Below are 26591 nucleotides of genomic sequence, written 5' to 3' on the forward strand. Positions count from 1 at the left end.
TGGGACAGCCGAAGGCAGTGATTTAATAATTGTCAGATATACCAGTGGTCTTGGAAGATTACTAAGGCATTTGTTCGGTATACAATCAAGAACACAAGCCTTTATCAAGTTGAATGAATTTGCTAAATTATGTGTGTCACAGGTTCTTACTTTTCTCAAGGTGGTGTATAAAGATCAGAGCAGAGCTTGGACTCTTTAAGTCATTACCAGTTGTGCACGGTTTTCGTCACACAGGAAATGATATGTCAAACGCTTTTCTAAAAAATCTGTAAACGCGTTAGCTTTCTCATTTGGGTGATATGTTATTGCTAAAGGACCATGAACTGCAGTTGGTGCCTTTGGCCCATCCAGTTTCATAAGCAGTTACGCAATAGTCCACAGAGCTTGAGGTTTGGCTGCACACTTACCTACTTTTATTTCCCATCATTCAAGTGTCCTAGGGGTCATTCGTCAGGTGGTTTTGGGTACCCAGTTAACTGCCGTTTTATGTGCTGGATCCCAGGTTTCTTGCCACAGTTTTTTAACCTCTGCCTATGTTTTAGCATACCCTGCAGACAAGGTATTAAGGTCTGAGATTGTAATTTTACTTGTCGATAGCTTGTATGCCAAAACTATAGAGGCATTAAAGCTGTGGACCACTTTATCGGTTTCTTCCCTTGAGTTAATTTTTACCCACTTAGAAGTGGGTTACATAACCTCGTTCCACTGTTTATCAGGGGTCTGTCTTCGTGGTAACTTGTTTCACATCCCGTCGCCCAACAACGGGTTGACATGTCACAATAATTTTTATGAATTCTTAAACTTGACACCAGCTGGAGGGAATTACTCAGCTTCATGCCCTGGTCACTTTACCTCTTGGAGAAAAAGCCTCTGATACCCATTTGTAGGAGGCTGAGTGATTCTAGAACTCTTCTGAATGCTGCAAAGAAGAGAAATTTTGTGCCTCCTCTAGGAATTGAATCCCAGGTCCTCAGTCATCCGTTCTATAAACTGGCTGCTGTTCCAGTTGAGCTGTAAACAAATTTCACCGTAGATTTTTCTTTGAAATCAGCTCAAGTTAAAAACTACACTGCAAGAACTACAAAACGCTACCTGATTATTTAATACTTTTGACCTGGGAAAATGTAACACTGCTGCACCATGTAATCCTAGCAGAGAAGTAGTTTATATTTGTCATGAACACATGTTTGGACCATATTTGTGAATCATAAAAACAGTGTTGTGCTAAGAGAATGACGTCTCATCCAGCTTCCTGACCCATGAAAATGGGGCTCAAAGAATATTTAAATAAAGAGATCAGCAGTGAAACAGACTCATAACTTTCCTCTGGATCTTCAAAGTCACGATAGTACTCTTTCCTCTTTGCAAAAATGTGGGGTTCATGAACTGACCCCCTTACAAGATGAAGAAAGAAGCAAAACATTGATATTTGCCATTGTACACTAAGGAATCATTATGGAGATTGTAAATCAAGAGTGACATGAGTGTAGTATGTGTTCTTTAAAAGACATTTTAATTATGCATATATATTGTAGCCTACATTTGAAATATTCCTTATAAAATCTGAGCAAAACGTTAATTTCAAAGAAAGAGCCTCTGTTATGATTAAAACTAGATGTGAAGCTAAGATAACATGTCAATTGAGTTTCGCAGTTCTCTTCTGTTGATTTTGCCAGTAGTTGTCTTTGGAATGAAGTTAACAAACCACACTCCCCCACTCAGTCTTTTGTATGGTGACACCTGACCTGTAATTAGAAGACAATTATGACAGAATATCCATGAGAACTTGTAGTCAGAGTACTCGAATTGGCAACTTTCAGATTACAGTAACCATATATTCCTCATATATTGTCATGTGTAAGGAGTTCCATGACTAATAATAATGGGTCTGGATTGAATGATTGGGTTTGTTAACACCTTCTTTTATGATCACTCTTAATCACCAAAAATTTACAATAACTCACAATACACCTCCTAAGTCTGCTTTCACTAGTCGTTTCTTGGTTACATGTCTCAACAATAGCTATTCCTCTGCAAAGTTATCACTGTACTACAGCAAACATGAAGTCCTCAAATCACATGTTAAGTCTTCTCTTCCCAGACTGACTTTCAAGTCACAACTAACCTGCACTCAATAATTCTGATACCTCAGTTCAACTCCTCTGCTTCCAAGCTCACATCCTGGCTCACTGCTGCTTGAAACTTGACTGTTTCAATTATAATCTCATACTCTCCATTGTATTCTCATTCTCTTGACTCTGGTTCTTACACAACAATTCTCTTACAGATTCTGAACTCCGAGTCTAATTCTCTAATCTAGCTACAAACAGACTCTTGTTATATAGCTGCAGCATGGACCACACAGAAAACACCCTATTCCATTAGGGATGCATGTTTACAGCTCCATTGCCTTTCACTCAGCATGGCATGGATCACAAAAAAAATCCTCTTCTCTTGTTTGAATCGTTGTACTACCTAGAAACGAGCTGTAGCGTGGTCCACGGAGACACAGTTCCTATTGCTGCATGTTCACTCAAAGGTGTATACTGAGCTGTTGCCTACTGTGGGTTGATATGTCATGTAATGGTATATATCTATAGTTATATTTATAGTATACATGATATTTAAATAGATTATTGCATATAATATTAAATTAATTCTACAGTTAAGAGTTAAGGTTGATGACTTATTCTTCATATGAAGATGGAAGCAGTGTATTCCTAAAAAATTATTGTACCCAATATCAGTCTGTAGGTGTTGTAACCAAGAAATCATAGAATAAACAGTTTTGCAGTTATTTCTTACTGTTTAGTGTTCCTTCTTCTTCATCTTATGTATTCATGATGTTACAGTACTGTTTGATTTAAAATTACCATCTTTATGCTTCTAATCACATATTTTTACGCAGCAGCTTGCCTCTGATGTCTTCTTTCATTTAAAAATGTTGGGGGTGTCATAAACACCATGAAGAAAAACACAGCTGTAATAATTACTATTAAGAAGGTTGATCTAGAAGTAAACACAGAAAAATAAATATATGTTGATATTTTGTCGCCAGAATGCAAGACAGAATTATAACATCATGACAGCTAGAAGGTCCTTTGAAAATGTGGCAAAGTTCAAATATTAGGCAATGACTGAAGCAAATAAAATTTTGTTTATGAGGAACTTCAGAGCCAGTTGAATTAAGGTAATGCTTGCCATCATTGAGTTCAGAACCTTTCATCTTCTCATCTGCTGTCTAAAATATAGAAAAATAAATTCTGTCCATAGTTTTAAAATCTGATCGATTGATCATCCTAATACTATTTGGTGAAGTGTACAGTTTATGGTACTCCTTATTGTGCAGTTTCTCCATCCTCCTGTTGTTTGCTGTTTTTTTAAATACTTTCCTCAAAACTTAATTCTAAATATAATAAACATTGCTAACTGCCTCTAGTCTGTACAGCAAGTGTTGCAAAGTGCATGGTATCATGTTATTTCAGTTCTAATGAAGTAGTTCTTGTGTGTTATCTTGGCAACAATAATAGAAAAACAAAGCTTGCCGTAGTCTCAGAAAATTAATACTTACGAGCAACATAGGCTTTTATTTCATCCTCTGTAATATGAGAGTCAGGTTCTCTGACTATGAATGCTCCTGGCAGTTCTCCATATGTTTCATCCTCAATACCAACAACAGCAGCATCCTCAATAGCTGGATGCACAACAAGAATGGATTCAAGTTCACTGGGTGATACCTGCAACCAAAATTGTTCCAAATTTTCACATTGAACACAAAATTTTGAATTTTTAAGAAGATATTAACATTTTTAATACAGCTGTTCACAATGAAACTTCATCTGAATAAGGAAATACTTTAATTTTCGATTATCACTTTGCAAGATTAACTCTCATGAATAGAGCTTAAAATTAATCCTTTATGAAACAAATTTAAATTCACTTGTAAGCTGACATTCTCAGATCAGTTATTTATGTACAATTTAAACACTGCATTTTAATAAATAAAGGTGTCTCAGAAATTTAATTTTTCTGACTTCTCTTGCATTAAGGGAACATTATGCATGACAACATTGACATGGAGTGGATCATCAGAGGACCAACAGTATTCTCCAAACAAATATATTCATATCATACATCACCAACAGACCCTAGCTGGCAAAATTCAGAGGAATGTTCTGACATTTTAGCGCCTGTCAGTCACAGAGAGAGCTATAGGTAACAGATTATAGCTGACTGCAATAGTCCAACTTTTGTAGGTTACTATGAATACTGAAGCAAACACTTAGCACATTGGTGGCCGTTTCTTCTCGTTGTTGTTCCATGTCATGTGAATGACCCTTTAAACGTGGCAGAGCATTAAAGGTTCAAATTCCTCAGTAAAGTTAGTTCCTGTTGTAAGCATAAAAATCTAGTCCACTGTACAAAATACACATATACAAAATATAAGCGTACCTTAATATGTTAAGTTTATGGGATTTTGTATATGCATTTTTCACTGTTAGGAAAATCCCCTATTTACATCCTCCATGGTTTTTTTGTTTTCTGAGGAAGGCTCAGATAAATTAATTGAAAACTACTAAATTACAAGAAGAAACCACAGTTGATCAAGAATCAGGGTGTGCTTCTGCTGGGGATCTTACCTCTCCAGCACACCATGGACATGAATACCATCAAGACCATATTAAATTTTTTGTTTATATTGTTATATGTCAGTTTGCTTTTAAATAACCGAAACTGATCACAGTTGCCAAATCTGTCATTGAAAATCATGTTCTCAGAAATGTGATCCATGATTTTAGCATGGAGTTTGTGTAAATTTTGTTTTTTTCACTCTGTGCTTTTATATGTTAACACAGTTTTCCAGTAACACATTTCCAACATAAATCACAGTATACATGAACAATTTTCGTTCCTTTTTGTGACAAAGGTGGAAACTGTAACATCAGATACCTGGTATCCTTGATATTTTATCAACTCCTTCAGTCGATCAACAATGTAGAAATATCCATCTTGATTATAATATCCCAAATCACCTGAATGAAACCAACCATCCGTATCAATTGCTTTGCTGGTTTCCACAACATTCATCATATATCCCTTCATAAGAAGTGGACCCCGGAAACAAAGCTCACCTCTGCAGTTGGGGCCAATCATTTTTCCTGTCTTCACATCAACAACCTACCAACAAATGAGAAAGGAAGATCACTCTAGTTATTTCATAGTAATGGCTGTTGGCTGTGAACTGTAACACTATGCCACATTCATTGGTATTTAATGTATTCTGATGCATTCAGATCAGTTATTACATACACATATGTATTGTCACATGTTGGGTATGTTACACGACAAATAATTTTACGTGAGTCTTGGATATAGCGAATCTTTATCGGACACTCACTCTTACACACCTTACAATTATTACCACTTGCAATATCACTTGACTTCTGGCCCAATGCGATGTCTCAACTATCCTTGGCCGTGGTTGGATCTCAACTGTCTCTGGCGGTGGCTATCCCAAGATTGTCTCGTTCTCAATACTCAATATTCTAATCTTCAGTATTCCATTTCCGCTCGAGGCCAGGCCCTTTGTATAAGGTGCACGCGGACTCAATAGAGGACACCCCTCGCCAAGGTTCGATCTCACGTATTCGGCAATCCCTTGCTTCAGGAACGTTCCTTATAGATTACACCAGTAACGTGTCTTGTCTCATCCATTGTTACTCAACGACAGTTTATTGCTAAGCTTTGTTGCTGCAGGAACTCCACAATTACCATGTATTCATTGTCGTGGAAGTGTCCGTTCCAATTATAGCGGTTGTCACGGTGAAGGACATAAGGTAACGCGTCACATTGCTCCCTTCTAAAGGTTGTTCATCCCCGAACAGCCTAATGGTACTTCCTTGGTTTCGTTTCCTAAGGTGTTCATCTTCGTAACAGTATCTCTGTCCTTCCTGTGGTGTTTTGATGTTTGACTTCTTCCATCCGCCCCCTTTCTTCCAGAGTGCTCGCCCTGAGCACTTCCAAGGTCCAGGATTTGTTGGTCCCATTGTCTCACATTCTTTCCTCATTCATTCTTGCTAGGGAGGCTGGTTCTTCTGCGTTACTGGTTCCTCCCATATGGGTCGTTTCCCTTTTTTCGTTTTGGAGGGGGTCGACCCCTCCACAGTGACCAGTTTTTGATGTCTGTATTTGTTGCAATTCCATGCTTCATGTCTGCTTGTGCAGCCCATAAGGTGTGTCACAATACAACTTGTTTCTGTGAAGTTTCACAAACCATACAATATTTGTACCACCACTGCTGTCAGACTTCGTGGATCTGAAGCAAAGGATTGCTGAAACAATAATGTCAGTTACCAAAGACATGCTGGTCACCAGTCTGGAATGTACGATTGACATCTGCTATGTAGCTTGTGAGGACCATCAGTTTGTGTGAAGTTTGTAAGAGACCTGGAGATGTCCTCTATCAGTCTTTATGAATATGGATAATTTAATTTCTATGAATTTTTTAGGTGCTTACTTCATTTTGAATGACCTTACATGTATGGTACCTTGCATTCCATTCCTGGTGTGACTTTTCCTGGCGTTCCTAGCCTGCAGTTATCGACTGTGCAGGTGAACATTGTAAATGTTGTTTCTGTTAGCCCATATGAATGATGAAGTACAGCACTCCCAGCTAGTTTCTCAAGCACCAGCTGTTGAAGTTTGACACTTAAAGGTGCGGCACCTGTCCAGATGTGACGCACAGAGCTGCACTCAGGTTTATCCAACACATCCCTCTTCATGAGAAATACTAGCAAAGATGCCACTAAATACAAACAAGTTACCTGCAAGTTCAATAATAAAGATGTCTGTAACTTTAATTGTTTCTTGCATCCTGTTGTGTATTTAATCAATATTAGAGTTAATTTTTACCGACCACACAACACGTTTTTATTATTGTTACACTACATGTTTCGACCTCAAGAGGTCATCCTCATGTGTACGAATACAGTTGCACAATCACACGCAATCACATTCGTTTTTCCACTTATTTTGATCCTGTATCCTGTTCAGGTCCACGCTCAATAATCTATGTTAAGTTCTTCTTATAAAATATAAGTTAAAAATACTATTCCAAATGTTAAAAGTTAAAATTTAAAAAATATATATATAGTTCACTTTAACTAATTATATTATTACCACTGGTTAAAAAGTTCCTGAATTAAAGTTCAACTTATCATACTGGCTGCACTTTCACTTTTGAAGGTATTGCTGCTCTTCCGCGTCCTCTGTTGCTGGTTTCTACTGTTCACCAAATATCAANGTAGACAAATACAAGTTACACTTAAACACAATAAAGAAATTACCTTTACATACAAACATTTTATTTGGAACCATAATAATAAAGCTTCCACTGGATACAAACAAATTACACTCAACTCTCGATTATCTGGGGGCAGATAAACTGGTTTACGGCTTAACCGGGGCTTTTTTGAGGCTTATATGTTGTTTAATATTCATTCACTTTTGTTTCAAATGGTGAGTTGTAACACTATATTCGCACTAGTGTGAACCGAGCTCTGCATTTTTTGCTCGCGTTATGCTAACACATTGTTCTAGGATAAGGGTGAAAGAATGCAAGGATTTGTGGAAAATTTCAAGGACAGATACACCGCCCCAGTTAGTCTCTTTGTATTGATCTTCAAGTGCGTTAGCATATTGTGTTAAGTATTCAACAGAAACTCGTGTGAGCCGGGCTTCGAAATGTTAAGCAGTGACAAAATCGTAAGTTCAGTGGGGGTGCAGCCAGAAGAGCGGGAAGAAAGTGAGAATGAGGAAGAGGTGGACAGTGCTGGTAGTAAGAAAATATCACATGGTGCTGCTCTTAATCATTTGGAATCCTTACTAGACTATCTTGAGAGTGAAGAGAACAGTTTATTAAGTGACAAGCTAATATTACGTTGGCTTTGTACGGATATCCATAAAAAGGAAAATGCTGCGAAAAAGCAAATGAAAACATTAAATTTTGTTAAGTGTTAAGTGTGAATATTTGTAAACAGTGTTGGATGTTGTTGAACACTGTGATTGAAATTACTAATTCATGCTTCAGTGTAATGTAAAAACAGTTAAATAGGCCATGAGATGACATAAAAATGAGGTTCAATAAATTTAAATACACATAGGCCTATAGTACAGTGCGTACAATCAAGTGCGCGCCGCGGCTGCAATTTGCCGTGAGTCATACCACCGCAGAACGGATGCAGTCGCGGGGAGGAGTTGCAACACTCCCCGCGACTGCATCCGTTCTGCGGTGGTATGACTCACGGCAAATTGCAGCCGCGGCGCGCACTTGATTGTACGCACTGTATTATGAAGGTACAAGTACAGTATTGCAGTACTGCTTTGAATAAAATTTGTCTTAACCGGGTTTCCGATTAATCGTGATTTCCATCCCTACCATTATCCCAGATAATCGAGAGTTGAGTATACTTCCAAATGTTGCAGTATCCTTGGAAGAAATCTATTGAAAGTCACCTGGAATTGCCAAGCTTGCCAAATTCATCATTTCAGATCCATTTTCATGTTTTCCTCTGTCACAAGATATCATTCCATTAACTTTTTTCTTTTCTTTTATTTTGAGGCACATGATGCATGTATGTTTCTGTCATTACAGAATTGTGATTCAAGATAATGAAAATAGGTCCATTATGGCAGTGGTTTAAGTTAGACATAACTGATTCAGACTTTCAGGGCAGTATAGTTTACACAGACTCAGACAGTCTTGAAAATAAGTCACAATCACTCTGTTTATAATCTAATTGTCCACAGCGTAAAATGTTTCAATGTTTATCAATGTCTTCTGACATACAGACTAGTAAAACAACAGTATGTTGTCTGAGGATCAGCATCTTCCTCTCATGCACTGTAGAATGCCAGTCATAATCCAGCTACCTAAATACCATGGATCATAATCCTTGAGCACCTAATAGTCACTTGTCTAATCATGATATTCCCATCAAATAACTGTCTACTAATGTAACTATTACTAACATGTCTGAACATATTTATTTGCAATATACAAATTAATGTCCTCATTTGATACAATAACTGTAAAGACCATGATTTATTTCACCGTCTTTTAGTGCATACACTTATCTACCTCCTTTCTCCCGCACTACATGTTTCGGCACAAAAGTGCCATCTTCAGGTGCTTATTCGATTAACATTAAACTAGTTCACTGTATGCCTTGTCTTCATATTAAAATAATTAAAATATATATTTATAAATATAAATATTTATTTATATAACTGTAAAGACATTGCACTCTCCCATACTCATCATTTGTAATTAAAATCTGTGCGTAGGCTTATATGAAGTAAATTTCCAAACACATCTTCCAAGGAAATTATTGAGTTTTTGGACTCTATACATCATCCTGTTTTTATTTAAAATGTATTTCGGAGATTGGGTTTTGTCTCTGTCTTCAGGTAAAAGCCAGCTCAGTTGGGCACAATCAATATAGTCCCTATCTCTGAACCTCTTAGATCTTATACCATCAAAGGTTATGGAGATTTTAATATAGCTCGGCTTTTCCATATACAAGAGATACAGCAACTAACTAAAAAATTCCATGTTTTCATCCTCAGCAATCATTCCACAGTACGTACCATATAATGGAAAGAAGGGAACAGAACCCCATTTTAGTTGATAACAGTAAAATGTGATGAGTTATGAAGTAGTGACTTTCCTGGTTGTGATGATATATACAGAGTGTTAAAAAATTATTACAGGCTTCAAGGGGACATAGTCCTTAAATGCATAAAAAATTCCCTGTCAACATATGTGTACATCCAGAAATTAATGGCTGCTGAGGTATGGGCGAGTTTTGCATTTTATTGGTACTGGGGTAACACTGCAGTGTACAATAAAGGGTCAGTGTGCCTCATATACCTTTAATTACATTTCCCTTGCATATGTTGTGACTATCTCAGTAAACTCCATTGATGCACTACTTGTATACTACTAAGGAGAACACTGGTAGTTAGTATTGTGATACTCATTGGACTTCAAACACTTTTAGTGGTTTTGTAATGGAATCTTATTACTTTTCTTAAAAAATTGCAGATATGCATTTTGTGTATGGTCATGCCAATTGGGAAGCATATTTCCTGTACACAGAGCAGAATCCCATCACAAATTATTCACAAACTTCACCAGAAACTGAGTGAATCTGGGTTGTTCTGCTCCATGGGTGTTGAATAACAGAAGCCCCCAATCAATTCAAATTCTCAATTTGGAAGTTTGCATATTGTGAAGAATGGATGAATATCCCAGAATCATTTTGTTGTTAACACCTGCAGCTGCTGAAGATATCTGTGTTCCCCTTGTCTGGGAAATTCTCTGTGAACAATCAATTTAATCATACCACATCCAGTGAGCACCAACCCTCACCCCTTATGACCATTGTGCAAGAGTGGCGTTTTGCCAGTGGCTTCTCACAAACTGCATTGTAAACATGGGGTTTGTAGCTAACACCCATTTAGTGATGAGGCAGGATTCATTAGGGATCTTATGGTGCACTTTTATAGTACCCATTTCTTGATGGATGACAAATACCCACTCCACTGTAGCAACAGTACATGAACATCAATTTTCCATCAGTGTCTTGCTGGGCAACTTAAGCAATCAAATCTTAGGACAAGTTGTCTTACCTAGCAATGCAGTGTATTTAATTTTTGGTGAATGATTTACCAGTACTCCAGGAACATGTGCCTCTTCTTCACTGACAGCACATATGGTACATTTATGATGGGGCATCACCTCATTTGCTGTACATTGTCAGACAGAACCTGAACAAGACTTTCAGTGAACTGTGTATAGGACGCAGAGGCCAATTCAACTGTAATATACAATCCCTTCACCTTAAACTTCTGGATTTTTGGCTTTGGGTACACCTAAAAACTTTGGTGTCTGCAGCACTGATCAATGACTTGAAGGACTTACCTATTAGGATATTTAAATGTAGCCAAAAATTTTCAATAGAGTGTGAAACTCTGTGCAACAAAGAGCTGAAAGTTGTGTTGAAATGCGTAGGAACCACATATGGCATCTGTTGTAGAAATCACATGCTCAGTGCCCATATCTCAGCAGGCATCAGTTTCTGGATGTATGTTGACTTAGAATTTTTTACTCATTTGAGCGAGTACTATACCGATTTGAAGCCCATAACCCATTTCTTTAACACTCTCTATATGTAATATTAAGTGATCTGATTAAACCAATGTATTGACTAGCAGAGCCCATAGACTGTTGATTGAGAAATACTGACATGCTGACAGTCACAAAACCCAAAATACGCATGTGCAAGTCTAAACATTTTGTGATATATCTTGTTCTGCATTAAATTTGTATTTCTCTTTTTGATAATTGAAGTTTGAGTACAAAGTGAAATCTACAGAGAAATTAAATTTAGAGAATTGCAATAGCAGTTTCTCTCTACAAAATTAAGTGAAAAATGTATATTTTAACATACCTTATGTTCTTTGATGGATTGTATGAAGGGATCTGGCTTAAACTTACACACCACGACGACACGAGTTCCTTCACACATACACATAAGTACCAGCAGCAGACCATATGCATGACAGAAGGGAGGCACTCCTAGTGCAGTCTCATCATAGCTGGTATAGTCTCCACTAAAATGTATAAGAGTGTATTAACATGATCTTCTGGATTGTAACGCCTTATATTTTAGAAATATCCTCTGATGGTTCAGAGAATCGTCAGTGTACTTCTGTCAAACCTCTATGGTGTTATAACCCACAAGATTATACTCTTCATAGCACTACTCAAAGAACCTCAAATACAACAAGAATAAGTGCATATGTCGTACTGAAAGTCGTGAGCAACAATTTTTTGTAAAGTAACATGCTTTCTTATTGACAAACCAAATACACCACCTCAATCTACAGACCTTTCTTTATTTTTCCACATAATCGTCACTCCTTTGTACACATTTCTCCCAGCATTCTGGGATTTTGAAAATTCCCCTTCTGTAAAATTCCGTTCCATCCATCCGAAGACACTGATGCACTGCTTTCTGAATTCAGTGTGCTTATGGAAGTGTGTGCATGGGTGCGAACAGTGTTCGAAGATGGGTGAAACATTTTAAAGATGGGAACACCAGCATCGAAGATGAGCCTCAAAGCGGTCGTCCTCGAACAGCCTCAACTGAACGCAACAAGGAAAGAGTGGATGAGATCATTCAAGATGACAGGAGTGTGACTGTGGACACAATAGCCCAAAAACTTGGAATAGGGCACAATGCAATACAGGAGATGATTGAAAGCTTGGGCTATAGGAAAGTTTGTGCTCGTTGGGTCCTGCGGTTATGGACTGAAGACCACAAAGGTCACATTGGAAGCAATTGCAAAGATGGGGTTGGAAGTTCTTCCACACCCCTCCTGTAGCCCTGATCTGGCACCCTCCGACTACCATCTTTTCAGATTTGTGAAGGAGCAGCTGTGTGGACAACCTTTTGAGACAAGGGAGGCAATTCAGAAAGCAGTGTGTCAGTGTCTTCGGATGGCTGGAACGGAATTTTCAAACTCCCAGAACGCTGGAAGAAATGTGTACAAAGAAGTGGCGATTATGTGGAGAAGTAAAGAAAGGTCTGTAGATTGAGGTGGTGTATTGATTTGTCAATAATAAAGCATGTTACTTTACAAAAAATTGTTGCTCATGACTTTCAGTACAACCGTCGTACATTTTTCAAACAATTCTGAGTTACATGAAACCACTTGAGGGACACTGCCCATTATTCCAATATAAATTTAGAACAATTAATGATTTTAAAGTACAAATTAAAGCAAAATTAATTAAATTTGTGTACTGTCCTCACATATACACAGTAGATGAAATATTGTTGTATTATTATTAAAGTTGTGTCCCATGCTTTTAAGGAGGCAGCAGATATATTTCACTTGTATTTTTTTGTTTTTGTATTACTGTTCTGACTTGGAGATACAGAAACTAATTCAGAATCCATTGTTTGTGTAAAAGTACAAAGTGAAGCATTGTACCTGTTTTGTATCCACCAAAATTCCTTCAACATATATAAAATGAAAGAAACAGAACAACTAATGGGAGACTAAATGTAACTTATTTAATCATCCAGACATGTCCATTTTCAATTTATCCATTTTTAGTCAACATTTATGCTATGGTGAGTCCCTGCACAGGCAATTAGTCTATTCAAGCTATGGGAAAATATGTATGAAAATTGTGAAATTGAGTGTGTAATAAAATTCAGTGATTTTTAACTGACAGCCAAATCTCAGCCAGAGCTCTTTGAGTTGGGTGATGGGACAGTAAGGATGAGGAAGGTGAGTCATGACACATTATTAGATGGTCCTATTCTGACATGTCTGAAGAGATTGAAGAAACAGAAGAATCCTATCAGGATTCTAAACTCTACACAAGACTGAAACAGTCACCTCCCCAGTGCAAGTTGCCAAGCACTGTGTAGTGGTTAAATGCAGGAAGTATCCATTTCAAATTTTGACCAGGATACCAGTCAGAGGTTTCTGGGTTTTCCCTGTCACTCCAGGTAAAGGGTGAGAGAGTACCTTGAAGCAAACCGTAAGTGCTTCTTTCCTCATCCTCTGCAACTCATCACATTATTTCTCATTCAGTGCTAAATATCTGGTGAAGATGAATGTGCAATCTTAAGTAAGACAGAAAATCAAAAAGTAGGTAAATATCCAAACACTGTGGTGCTCCTGCTCATTTGGCATCTCATCCTCCAGACAGGGTGAACAATTCAATTCAATTTTATTTCATCCATGAATCATTATACATGATATGGGACAAGTCAAAGATTAATATTAATACTAATACTAAATAGTAATAAGAATATAATAATACAGAAATAGTATGACAAATTATAATAAATGATAATAATAATAATAATATAGGAGCCGCAATGGCTCAGTTGTACAGCGACTAGTCTATGGAATGGACGACCTAGGAGTCGGGGTTTTATTCCGGGCAGTGACAGAATTTTTGTCTTCTCCATAGCGTCCACACCCGCTCTGNTGTAGATCCACTTGAGCTCAATATAAAAGCTGGTAAATCTTTAGTCTCTTTTACATGGGCTTCAAGTTTCTCTTCTGAATCATAAGTAACATTGAACATATTTCCATTGCAAGCATTTCCTTGTTCTTTCTTCAACCCTGGACTTATGAATGTTGAGTCTAAAATCTCTTCCAAGGGCACTGTGTACTTTGGGAGTGATTTGCCCTTTGAATCCCAGACAAACACTTGTTTCACGCTCCTTGACTCCAAATATTGCTCCAGTTTTGTCTCACATACAGATATTGAGCACATTACCAATTTAGGCTGGGAGACTGATAAGGCATGTTCCCATTCTCCTGGAATGGCACAATTCAAAGAATAAAAACTGCAATATTAAACACAGAATGCGTGTTAATATTGCCCAGAAATTCATATCATAACTTAATAAACTTAAATACATTTATAAGACATAGACAAAAAAATAAAAGTTATGTTTCCATTTGTCTTGAGGAAGAGACATTAGGCGTATACTACTCCTAATGTCTCTTCCTCTTCCTCGTATTAACATGATCAGTGTAGGGTCCTTACTGATTCCCTTTTGCTTCTGTATGGTATCATAGTTGGTTGAGGCAACTATGCTACAAGCTGGAAGGTTGTGGGGTCAAATCCTGATGAGGTGGATTTTTTCAATTTACCTAATCCTTCCAGCTGCACTATGGCCCTGGGGTCCACTCAGCCTCTAACGGAAAGGAGTACCAGGAATATTCTTGAGGGTAAAGAGCAGCTGATGTATAAGGCTGACAACCTTACTGCCATCTATGAGCCAATTGTCTATAAAATGCGGGAACCTCAACATCTCACAACCCTATGGGCCTCCACAGCCTGTTACAGGGATACCTTTACTGTTACTTTTTACTTTCTACAATTATGTAGTAGTGTGATGGAGGTTGACTGGTTATTCAAAGTATGTGTATAAACTATTCATTATAATTAACTAACTTCATGAGATAGAGCCCTTCTTAAGAAATTAATTGTTACTCAGCTAGTCAAGAAATTCCATTGATATCTGAGGGTTAAGAATCTTTATGAATTGAATTGAATTGAATTGAATTTATTTACATTCTATAAATCCTAAGCAGGTTAGTACCTTTGGATACAGAACAAGTCAAAATGTTACATACATAAGTACAGGCAATTTTAGCTTAAAAATTAATATAACTTAATTTTACATCATTCTCTATTTACATTGAAGTATTCATCTAAAGAGTAGAAGGAATGAGCATGTAGATAATTCTTTAACTCTGATTTAAACTTTTTAGTATCATTGCCCAAGTTTTTAATACTTTGTGGCAGATTGTTGAACACTTTTATGCCAGTAAAGTAGACTCCTTTTTGATATACTGATAAAGTTGATGAGGGTAGGTGGAAGTTATATTTTTGTCTAGTATTCATGTTATAGACATCAGAATTTAATTTGAATTTATCTTTGTTGTAAACAACAAATAAGAGAAGCGATAATATGTATTGCGATTGAAGAGGTAGAATTTTTAATTTCTTAAATAATTCTCTACATGAATCTCTACTTCTACATCCTGTAATGATTCTAATTATATTCTTTTGTATTTTAAAAATTATTACACTATGTGAAGAGTTCCCCCAAAATATTAATCCATAGTTCATAATAGAATGAAAGTAGGCATGGTAAACCATCTTCAATGTTTCCTGTGACATAAAAGGCTTAATTGATCTCATCGCATAGCAAGCTGCATTTAATTTAGGTATAATTTGTTCAATATGTATTTTCCAAGACAGTGTACTGTCTACATGTATTCCAAGGAATTTTGTATCAAGTACTTTACAGATTAATTTGTTGGCATAACTGATGTCCAGATCAATTTGGTGGTTGTTTTTAGTTGTGAATGATATGTAATGGGTTTTATCAAAATTTAATGAGAGTAAATTGGCTTCGAACCATCTGTTTAAGGCTTCAAATACAATATTTATGTCATTTTTAAAGTTGTCAAATTTAGAGTTCTTAAATATTATACTAGTGTCATCTGCATATAGAATTGGTTTAGATTTATTGTTGATGGTTTTAGATAGATCATTTATGTAGAGAAGAAAAAGTAAGGGACCTAAAATTGATCCTTGTGGAACACCGTGCTTTATAATTCCCCAGTTTGAAAATGCATTATGACTGGAGTTTTTATTATTTATTTCAACTCTTTGATACCTGTTTTTGAGGTATGATTTGATCCATTCATTAGCTTTGCCAGTTATTCCATAGAAATTTAATTTCGATAGTAAGATATCATGATTAACACAATCGAAAGCTTTTGCTAGATCACAGAAAATCCCTCCCACAATTAATCTGTCATTGAGAGCACTTAAAATATCGTTAGTTAGTTCATAGGTTGCTTTTTCTGTTGTTAGGTCTTTCCTAAATCCAAATTGCTCTTTGACTAATATGTTGTTAGAATTTAAGTGTTCAAGTAGTCTATTATACATAACTTTTTCAAAGACTTTTGAGAATGAAGTCAATATGGATATTGGTCTGTAATTAGAGATGCATTTTCTCTCTCCTTTTTTAAAAAGTGGTTTCATTACAGCGTATTTTAAGCGTTGAGGAAAAGTACCTGATGATAAAGATTTATTACATAGATGATTCAAGGGTGAACTGATGTAAACAGAGCTTGCTTTAAGTAATTTGGTAGAGATTTCATCATATCCATGTGAATTTTTGGGCTTAAGGGATTTAATAATGTTTTCAATTTCCTTCCTTGTTGAGAATTTGAGATTGATATTTGGAAATGAATTGTTAAAGGCACGAGACAGATAGTATATTGGATTATTATTATTATTATTATTATTATTATTATTATTATTATTATTATTATTGGAATATGTTTTCTCAGCTAATGAAAGGAAATATTCATTAAATGCACTTGCGATAGCTTGTGGATTGTTAGTGGACTTCCCTTCAATATTCAAACTTTGTACGTCTTCATTAACAGATTTCTTTCCTGATTCAACTTTCACAATATCCCAGGTGGTTTTAATTTTATTGTTTGATTTTAGAATTTGGCTGTTATAGTTATTCTGTTTGGCTTCTTTAATGACTTTTGACAAAATTTTACAGTACATTTTGTAGTGACTTTTTAGTCTTGGATCATTACTGTCCCTACTGGCCAAATATAGTTGTCTTTTGTGTTTACATGAAGTTTTTATTCCAATTGTTATCCAGGTGGATTTGTTTTTATTTTCATTTTTGACTATTTTTAAGGGAAAGCTTGAATAAAAGATCCTCAAGTATGTGTTCAGAAAGCAATTAAATTTAGAATCAATATTATTGCTGTCAAATACATTGTCCCACGATTCATTACTTAATTTTGTGACAAAATCTGCCATCGTATGCTTGTTGATTTTCCTTACTGTTTTATATTGTTGATTACTGGGCTGAAAGTCAATATTATTTATTTCTATGAGTTGAGCATCATGATCGGATAAGCCATTTATAAAGGGTCCTACAGTATAGTCTCTTAATTTTGAGTTATCAATGAATATATTATCTATCGCTGAACTAGAATTATTTTGAACTCTTGTGGGAAAGTTAACAGTACTGGAGAGATTGTAAGATGATAACAAAGAGTCTAAATTTAGTTTCCTATTACTGTCGATGAGATAGTTTATATTTATATCACCACAAATTATAAATTCAACTTTTGAACCATGCAGTACATTTAGGATGGTTTCTAATCTATTTAAAAAGTGATTGAAGTTTCCAGATGGGGCTCTATATAAAGTCAGTATACAAATATTTGAAAAAGGAGAGTCTAACTTTAGAGCACATGCTTCCAGATCCTGGTCTTTGCAATAATCTTCTAAATTTATTTTAGTAAATTTTAGGTTTTTGTGTACAAAAATACTCACTCCTCCTTTCTCCAGTGTTTTCCTACAGTATCTAGCACCTAAATTATAATTTTCTAAGTGAAGATGTTCTAATTCCAGCTGTTTCATGTGATGTTCAGTAAGGCACAGTATGTGTGGAAGATTTGAATTCATGGAGCTTATTAGTTCATTTGTTTTGTTTCTCAATCCTCTTATATTCTGATGGAATATTCTTAGTACTTTATTATTCACTGAATTTAGTAGACTGCAATTACCTTTTCTGATTTCTATATGTGACTTCAGGATACATTTATAAGGCAGCACAGTATGCATATGGATTGTGCTCATTGTCATGATTGGCTTTTTGGGAAATACCAAACATCAATTCATAATATGCATGGTGCAGGGCACTTTTCAAATAAATGATGAACATGGCTGTTGTCAGTGTTGGATTAATGTAAACTGACTCATGTAAAATCTTTCTTTGAAGCCCTTGAATTTTTTAAGAAATATAGGGATAAAATACTTGAAAGTATTTAACTTCATTGTCGAATCAGATACCTGATTTCTTTTCCTAAGTTACCACTACTATTGGACATGCATTATGGCTGAAATGCCCAGCGAGGGGTAATATGAATTTCAAAGTCAGTACTTGCTAATAGGATGAAAGGAGAAGTTATTGTTTTATTACAGAAAGTGAAATATTAAATAGTGCACACAGTGCTTCTAATCACTGCATACTAAAGAAGAAGGGGTAACTGCACAAAGATGTAGTGCCAGTAACAGTATGTAACAATTCATCTTACTTATGATGTATGCCTTATAGTTTAGGCATTAAAATTCATGAATCTCATATAATTTTGTACATAGACTTATGCAAAATTTAAGAGAAGGAACATTTAATCTATACTCTATTAGTGATTACTAGTTGATATTACATACACCAGACTTCCTAAAGAAATAAATGAGTGTAGGGTAGGATATGGAAAGCCTTATTAATGATATTTGAAAATATTTATTATAATAAAATCAATATAAAATATAATTTTAAGGAAAAGGAATATGTAGTCCAGTGACGGGTTATGTACATGTATGTTTTGTCTGACAGTAGTTACATACATTTTTATAACAGGAAGTTTTAATGGACTACACTAGGGCGACCAACTTTCGGTCATGAATTTAAGGGAGATCTAGTCACTACACTGCCATCAGTTGTTACTGACTCCATGTAACTGAATTTTTCTCAAGAAGCTGATAGTTGCTTTACTACTCAGGAAATTTCCACCCTCGTATGAAATCTGGTTGTTCATTATCATGTTTGTAAGGACCAGATGAATCTATTTTACACCGTCGCACCTGTTTCTTGCAGATCAATTGTAATATTATCCTCCTGTTTATGTCTAAGCCTTGCTAGTGGTCCCTTTGCTTCATGTTTTCTTATCAAAGTTTGTATGCACTTCTCTTTTCTCCAATGCATCCTACAGGCCTACCCATCTCCTTAATTCTAATAATATATTGCTAGCAGTATTTGTTGCGACATGATGACTGACAAAGACAGCCATAACTTAGAAATGACTCGATAAACAATTTTCCAAAAAAAATGAATAAACACGCAATGATAAAGGAACTGTTGAAAGTGGTGTTTTCTATTCGGTCTGACCCGATGCTGTATAGTGAGTTGCTGACAACAGTTGCACTCACTCAGGGAGAGAGCTGAAAGCTCTCAGAATCATCGGAGAATAAAGTGTGGTCAAGGCTATCACAGGGCTCAGAACCAAGAATCACTGTGCTGTTGAGGGACAGCAGAAATTTAACACTCAGTTGCAGTCAGTATTACTTGACTGCCAGTAAGAGTCAGGGATGACCAGTGAGTCATAAGTGACAGTGTAGACCACATAGGCACTCCCTCATAGGTCCAAATTTTCTCCTCACTATCCTCTTTTCAAACACCCTTAGTCTATATTCCTCCCTAATGCAAAAGAACACGTTTCACACCCATACAAAACAAAAATATAGTTCTGTGTGTTCAAATATTTATGTGTTTTATAGCATATGAAAAGACAACAATTTCAGAATTGAGTGGTATAAAGTATTCATTGATATTAAAATGCTCTTAATTTTTTCACAAATGCTATTTTGACTTGTCAGTGGCATTTCCAGTTATATGTACTTACATCTGCCACATTTTCAGGAGGTCGATTTGTTATCATTACGTTATGATTGTATCCTGCGAATTCTGGTGATAGACATAAACATGTACAAGTTTTGTACACTGTTTCTTCTAGACATTGGGCTCTGGTGTTTGTAATTATGGTATTAAGATTTCCCCCAGTAAATTACTATTATCAGCATAGACCAGAAGCTGGTATGTCTCACTCAATTTCACTCCCACTTTGTTTTCTTGGACCTTCATAATGATGTATTCTAGAGTAAATTTGAAAAGGAATATAAAAAACGCATCCCTTTGTTTCTAGGATGAAATGTATCAGACAAGTTTTTACTTATTCAGAGTTAATTATAGGTTTCATTTAAACACGTTTTAATTAGCTAAAATAGTTTCAAGGGGAATGCCAAAGTCAGTGAGAACATTATGCAATACTTCCCTCCTATCTACAAGTAATTATAGCAGTCTTTGTAATTCGCACACTCTACTTCTCACTACTGCACACACCAAGCCTTCTTAGTTTGTCTTCAATAATCATTGCCTGGTAACACATCCCAACAACATCCTCTGCTTCTGTGCTTACATCCTCACTGGCTGGCAACCGTCTCATAACTAACTCATTACACTAAAGAACACAACATTTCAGAAACCGGATCTTTCTCCATTCTCAGGTGATGGGGTATGAGACACCTACTGTATTAGCTCTGTTAGAAAGAACTAACCTTAATCAGTGTCCAGTGTCTGAGGTTAGCTCTTTTTAAGGGACCCAACAAAGTAGGTGTCTCACACCCCCTCATGTGGGGATCAAAACAGATTCAGTTACCTATCTTGGTATAGTGGCATAGGTTGTCCAGTGACTGAAAGCTCTTTGTAACAGACCAAACAAAGTAGGTGCCTCTCACCCCCTCACCTGAGGATAGGAGATCCAGTTTCAAAAACGTTGCTTTCTTTTCTGTTGTTTCGAATACTGGACAATGGACAACATAAATAAAATTCAATAATCCCAAGTGTTATATATCATCATCGGAACACTTTGCATTCCTTATTAAATTCATTTTTGTCTCTATATAAATATCTAATTTTTCTTGTTTTTACTGTTTGTTGCAAGCTTGTGAATTTTGTTTTTCATGTATTCCCTCTATATGTTTCGAATATGTCTACTAGCTTCACACCTTACATTGTCCAAATTATCCCCATTTGTTTGGCTCTGATCATGTAACCATTGCAGATTAACTTGTCAAGCCATAGGGTATGATATTTCAGTTCCTAATAACATAGATTCTCTTTGGCTGAAATTTCTGTATTTTCTCTGCTATATTTACAAGCCTTATTGATCATGCATATTGTGAATAAAATGACGCAGTCTTTAACTGGTAGTATTTTATTGCAAATTAGTCACTTAATGTTCTTATAGGAGGGATACAGTAAGTACTGATGCAGTGGTAATATGTCATCCATAGCTAGTGCTAGAACTCTCAGAGGGGTGTTCTTCACTTATGCTGTACTTCATTCATCAGCCTTGTTATCTTTACACTTTCTCTATGAAACAGAGAAGAAGCATAAGAATTTAATCAAGTTCGGTGATGAATTTAATAGCTGAAATTGTAATACTCATGGGCCTTCTTGCAGAAGCTTCACTAGTATAATGGGATTATGCATCTAAGTTGGTTGAATTTCTGTGTTTAAAAATCCCAGATCTGTAGCATGAGGGCCACCATATACATATGATGAAGAATGTAGTATACAGCATTCCCTAGTTTTTCATGCTGGTAGCAATAACAGAATAAAATGAATTGAAATTCTGTAGTGTTCATTCACACTTCAACTTTCAAGTAACCAACATGCAGCTACGTAAAATTTGCATAATATAACACTTGAACCTACTTGTTGTATATGTTGGACTGAGCAGAGCACAGCATGCATGAGCCCGAAGAACCCCCAACACAATCCAGCAGTATTCGAGGTTGTTCTCACTGCAGATAGCCACCACATCTCCATATGTTACCCCCTGAGCCATTAACCCTTCACTCAGTTTCCTGCTCATGTCGAGGATCTCTGCAAATGTAATTTCTTTTTTAGTTTCTGCATCCACCTGTACAGAGAAGAAATTGACACTATATTAGGTAAGATGAAATTATGCCACATGCAAGACAGATAAAATACACAATGTAAATATACAGTTGTTGTTTAAATCAGTAATATGCATTACAAAAATTGGTCCAATATAATACAACTGTATTATTTTTAAAATATAGTTTATTAATACACAGTTCATGATTTCATGTATAGCATATGTAGGAGAAATTTATGAGCATTTATATCATGAGGGTGCCATGTTGAGGCATGTTCCAATTATTGAAGGTGATGAAAATGGAACTTGGTACCTGGAGCTAGAACTGGTCATACTTTCATTGGAGGGCATAAATACAGAGACCTGTTCCTCCAGGTTAGGGATTGGACATTAGGCAGAAACCTTGCTCTATAAAATAATTATTTTTGTGGCACCCAAAATAGTGAAAATTGGATGCACTACAATTCTGACAGAATCTACTAAGGAAGGCTATGGCTTAAATGTGCTGTTTTGCCAATGGTGATGATGAATTTTCATGAGATTACTACTGAACTCTTTTCATACCTGAATTGGTCATTATTAGTAGATCAAATAAATTTTTAGTTAGAAGGTAACAGGTGAAAATGCAACAAATTGAATGATTGCATTAAGCATGGATACCAATGGGCAGACTACGCATTTGCCCCCCCCCCCAATCCTGGATATTTGAAAATAAATTTAAGAGAAACAAATATTACCATTTTAAAGCATTTTTAATTATATCTATATATTTGGACCAAAGAGAGATGAAGTGACAGGAGGTTGGAGAAAATTGCATAATGAACAGCTTCATAACTTGTACTCTTCTCCAAGTATAATTAGAATCAAATCAAGGAGAATGAGGTGGGCAGGGTATGTAGCGCAAATGGGGAGTAAATGAATGTATATAGGATATTGATGGGAAAGCCAGAAGGACAGAGACCGCTGGAAAGACCAAAGCATAGGTGGGTGGACAATATCAAAATGGATCTTAGAGAGGTAGGTTGGAATGGTATGGATTGGAGGGCTCTTGTGAACATAGTAATGAACCTTCGGGTTGGGAAATTCTTGAGTAGCTGCACAATTAGCGGTTTCACAAAAAGAGCTCAGCTCCATGAGTGAGTGCGTGAGTGTTATATATATATACACACACACACACACACACGCGCGTCATCCTGAATACTCTAGGGAATGGTTCCTGAAGCTGTGGGTCTCGATTCCCTGAGTGCTCGCTACCAAATCTAGAGGTACAAAGTTATTAAAAATTGCTTAGTATACATTTGAATTCAGGCAGAATTCTGACAAATCAACAAGATTCAACTAAAAGTTTCCGAAAATACATCTGCACTCGGAGAAATATGTATTTCGCGCAATTTTTGAGTCTGTACAGGATTATTTTGTAGCCTACTATAAGTTGACATGTTGCAAAACTGCGGTCCTCGTACAGTATGATGGGGCCCTGGAACGATATGTAGAACTGTACTTTTCTCTGACCGCCGAAGAATCGGTAGGGAGAAGAGGCGTTGTATAAATTGATGTATTATTTTAGGGGCTCGTGATATCACAGAATTTGAGAGCTCCTGCTGTAAGACGGTTAGTAAAACGGGTTAAACTTAACTTTGTACTGAAATTTTCTTGTTACCCCTACTGGAAAACTTGTTACGTCACTCTGGAAAAGAATCCTAACTGCACTCATGGCATTAGGTGTTAATTTTTTTGGGGGGGGGGGATTGTATAGGGAAGGGTGTGCAGCTGCTGTTGTGTCAGAATTAATTCTTACATATGACAGAGTCACACAGAGGACCAACATCTGATTTCTTAAATGACCATTCAGGGCAACGGTAATGCAGAATGAGGAATTCGGATACCCTCAAAAAAAAAAGGACAATATATATTTTGAAACAAATTTAATGTTACCAGGAAATGTGAAAAATGTGTGAATAGAATGTCTCTAAACATTCCCATGGAAAACCTTAAATTACAAAAGAAGTCGCAAATGTTATATCAAACGTTTAACAAAATTTTCAAAGATCAATTCAGGTAACTTAGGAGTGGAGTTTAAGGTTTACTCGTTATCTGGACAAAGAAGGATTTACAATTCGTAGAGCTGCACTGACTTCTAATGGAGCAGTAATAAGTAACCAGATTCAACTGGCCGCAACAGGTTTCGTATTATTCAGCAGGGCCCATGATGGGATGTTAAAAAATTGTATCAACTGAAGGCCATAAATATTTGGTCAGTGATTACTGCTACATCTTATTTTAGCTTACAGTTATTCTTTCATACGAGTAACATCATGTGATTGACGTCTGTAGTATGACTATATTTATTTTTATATTTTATTACAATTTGTTAATCAGGCATTTGGTGAAATCATATCATCGGGTTTCAGTGATACTTCTTAAACATAAAATATAATCCACTTTTAATTTTTAAAATGAAATGAAAAAAATATTAAATTACGATGCAGTCGATCAGAGGGACATATGCAGGTGAAACTTGATAATTACTTTTATATTATCGTTACCTGTTTTTTCAGGAAAGATTAAGAAGTCTTCCCAACGGAGATATCGGATTTTCGGACTTTATCCATCGTCCTGTTTTTTAAGATAACTAAGAAAAAGACGACGTTTCGGAAACTGGATCTGTTTCCGTCCTCAGGTGAGGGGAAAAATACCTATTCTGTTGGGTCCCTTAGAAAGAGCTAGCCTTAAACACTGGATAAAGTCCGAAAACCCGATATCTCTGTGTGTTATACACCATCGTCAGAATCCTATAGTAACTAGGCTTCCCAACGTTTGAAACCACTCAAACCCAAAGTCACATAACGACCAACAGTCAGTCGGCCAGTCAATTCTTGGTCTAAAGCCTCAATTGAGTCAAAGACCGGATTTTTGTTACTGTCAGACAGTTGCGGTTTTGTTAATGTGGGGTACCCTCTCTGACGAGAGGACATTTCAAGATATTCAGGACTTGTTTTGGACGTCTGTTTGAAATATTCGCGTGACTAGAAATTAACTATTTTGCATTATTCTTCCATGCAGCCCTTTGTATTTAGTTAGTAAATCTATGCGAATCATGACACATAATAAAACTTACCTGGGCAACTTTCGAACCGTAGTTCTTCACTTTGCTTTCTATGTATTCCCATATCGAAATCTGTGGCAGCAATTCGATTGGACGTCCTTTCAAAACAGCAGCAGATGACATGCTGTACCCAGTAAATTAGCTGAAAATAATGAAGGGCTTTCTCTCACACTCCGATGTTACATATGGGAAAAAAACTCACTGACACATCACAGATAAATCTGAGCACAAATACTAAATTTCAATCACGCATTTGTTATATTTCTTCTTCTTCTACCTTTCGTATTTGGACCTCTGGCCTGTTCCGTGTCAGAATGAATCTGGAACTATGGATCTTATAGACAGTTGGTAGGATTCCTTGAACGCGTGATCATCCCTGTCGCAAGACCGCTACCTAAGCAGGATAACACAGACACAGAATAAATGCGGACAGACATCCGTGCCCTGAGTGAAATTCAAACCCACGAACCCTGTGGTTGAGCCGACGAAGACAAATTGCCTTAGACCGCCCGGCAACTATGAGCGGCAGTAAAATTTCGTGGCTAAGGAAAAGTAAAATAAAAATTCATCCTTCAAACTAACTCTTTAAATTCTGTTACCTTGGTTTTCCATCATATGAGCTTCGTTTTCTGGAAAAGATGTGTTCTTATATGTATTACTTGAATGAAATGAGCGCAAAGAGAAGTGAGGTCTGTTCACCTATTCGTATGTTTCATCTGAGAAACTACTTAACTGATTTCGACTAAATTTGGTAATATAAGTTTACATTTCAAGAGAATTTCACTCTGACTGACAGCGTTCTAAAAATTCCATGGAAGAATACTGGTTATCTCCATGCTATGTGAGTTGTACTATACTGCACCAGAAAGTACGCAGTTTCTGTGCTAAATTAATATCAGTTTAGTTGAAGGGAATTTAAATGTAATATTTATTAAGACCATATTTGTTTGAATCTGTTAATTCGACCAAATAATTACAGATTTTCTAGCGTCCTTCATGTAAGATTTCTTATTTCCCTACTTAAAAGCATAACGGACAAATATTGAGCATTATACTTAGCATTTATCGCCATGAAGCCGATAATCTCTCAGCGAGTCAAAGGCAGATTAATCTAATCAACACCCTCACCCCCTATTTCTTCAGTGCCTCCTCATCTATCCTTTAGTCTTCCAATGTGACATTTATTTAAAATATAAAAGAATATTGTACACAAATATAAGTAATATATTAGAGTATCTTAGTGAAGTAGTTAGTTATTTTAGAGAGGGTGGTTTCCCATGCACCGCGACCAGTTTGATCTATTTTG

General features: G+C 36.3%; 1 protein-coding gene across 1 annotated transcript in view; it reads right to left on the reverse strand.

Annotated features, from left to right (window-relative positions):
* Positions 1-1490: 1490 nt before the first annotated feature.
* LOC111873284 (4-coumarate--CoA ligase 1) overlaps positions 1491-26591 on the reverse strand; it is a 25817-nt gene continuing 716 nt past the window's right edge. Inside the window, exons 2-10 of the mRNA XM_033755033.1 lie at positions 25563-25679; positions 25298-25427; positions 21993-22200; positions 14069-14412; positions 11514-11678; positions 6549-6824; positions 4951-5178; positions 3572-3737; positions 1491-1745 (exon numbers count right to left, since the gene is read on the reverse strand). Coding sequence (XP_033610924.1) covers positions 1624-1745; positions 3572-3737; positions 4951-5178; positions 6549-6824; positions 11514-11678; positions 14069-14412; positions 21993-22200; positions 25298-25408 — 1620 coding nt within the window. The 5' untranslated portion in view covers positions 25409-25427; positions 25563-25679 and the 3' untranslated portion in view covers positions 1491-1623. The remainder of the gene's footprint in view (positions 1746-3571; positions 3738-4950; positions 5179-6548; positions 6825-11513; positions 11679-14068; positions 14413-21992; positions 22201-25297; positions 25428-25562; positions 25680-26591) is intronic.

The sequence above is a fragment of the Cryptotermes secundus genome, unplaced genomic scaffold (assembly GCF_002891405.2).
Source record: "Cryptotermes secundus unplaced genomic scaffold, Csec_1.0 scaffold131, whole genome shotgun sequence".
Taxonomy (NCBI): domain Eukaryota; kingdom Metazoa; phylum Arthropoda; class Insecta; order Blattodea; family Kalotermitidae; genus Cryptotermes; species Cryptotermes secundus.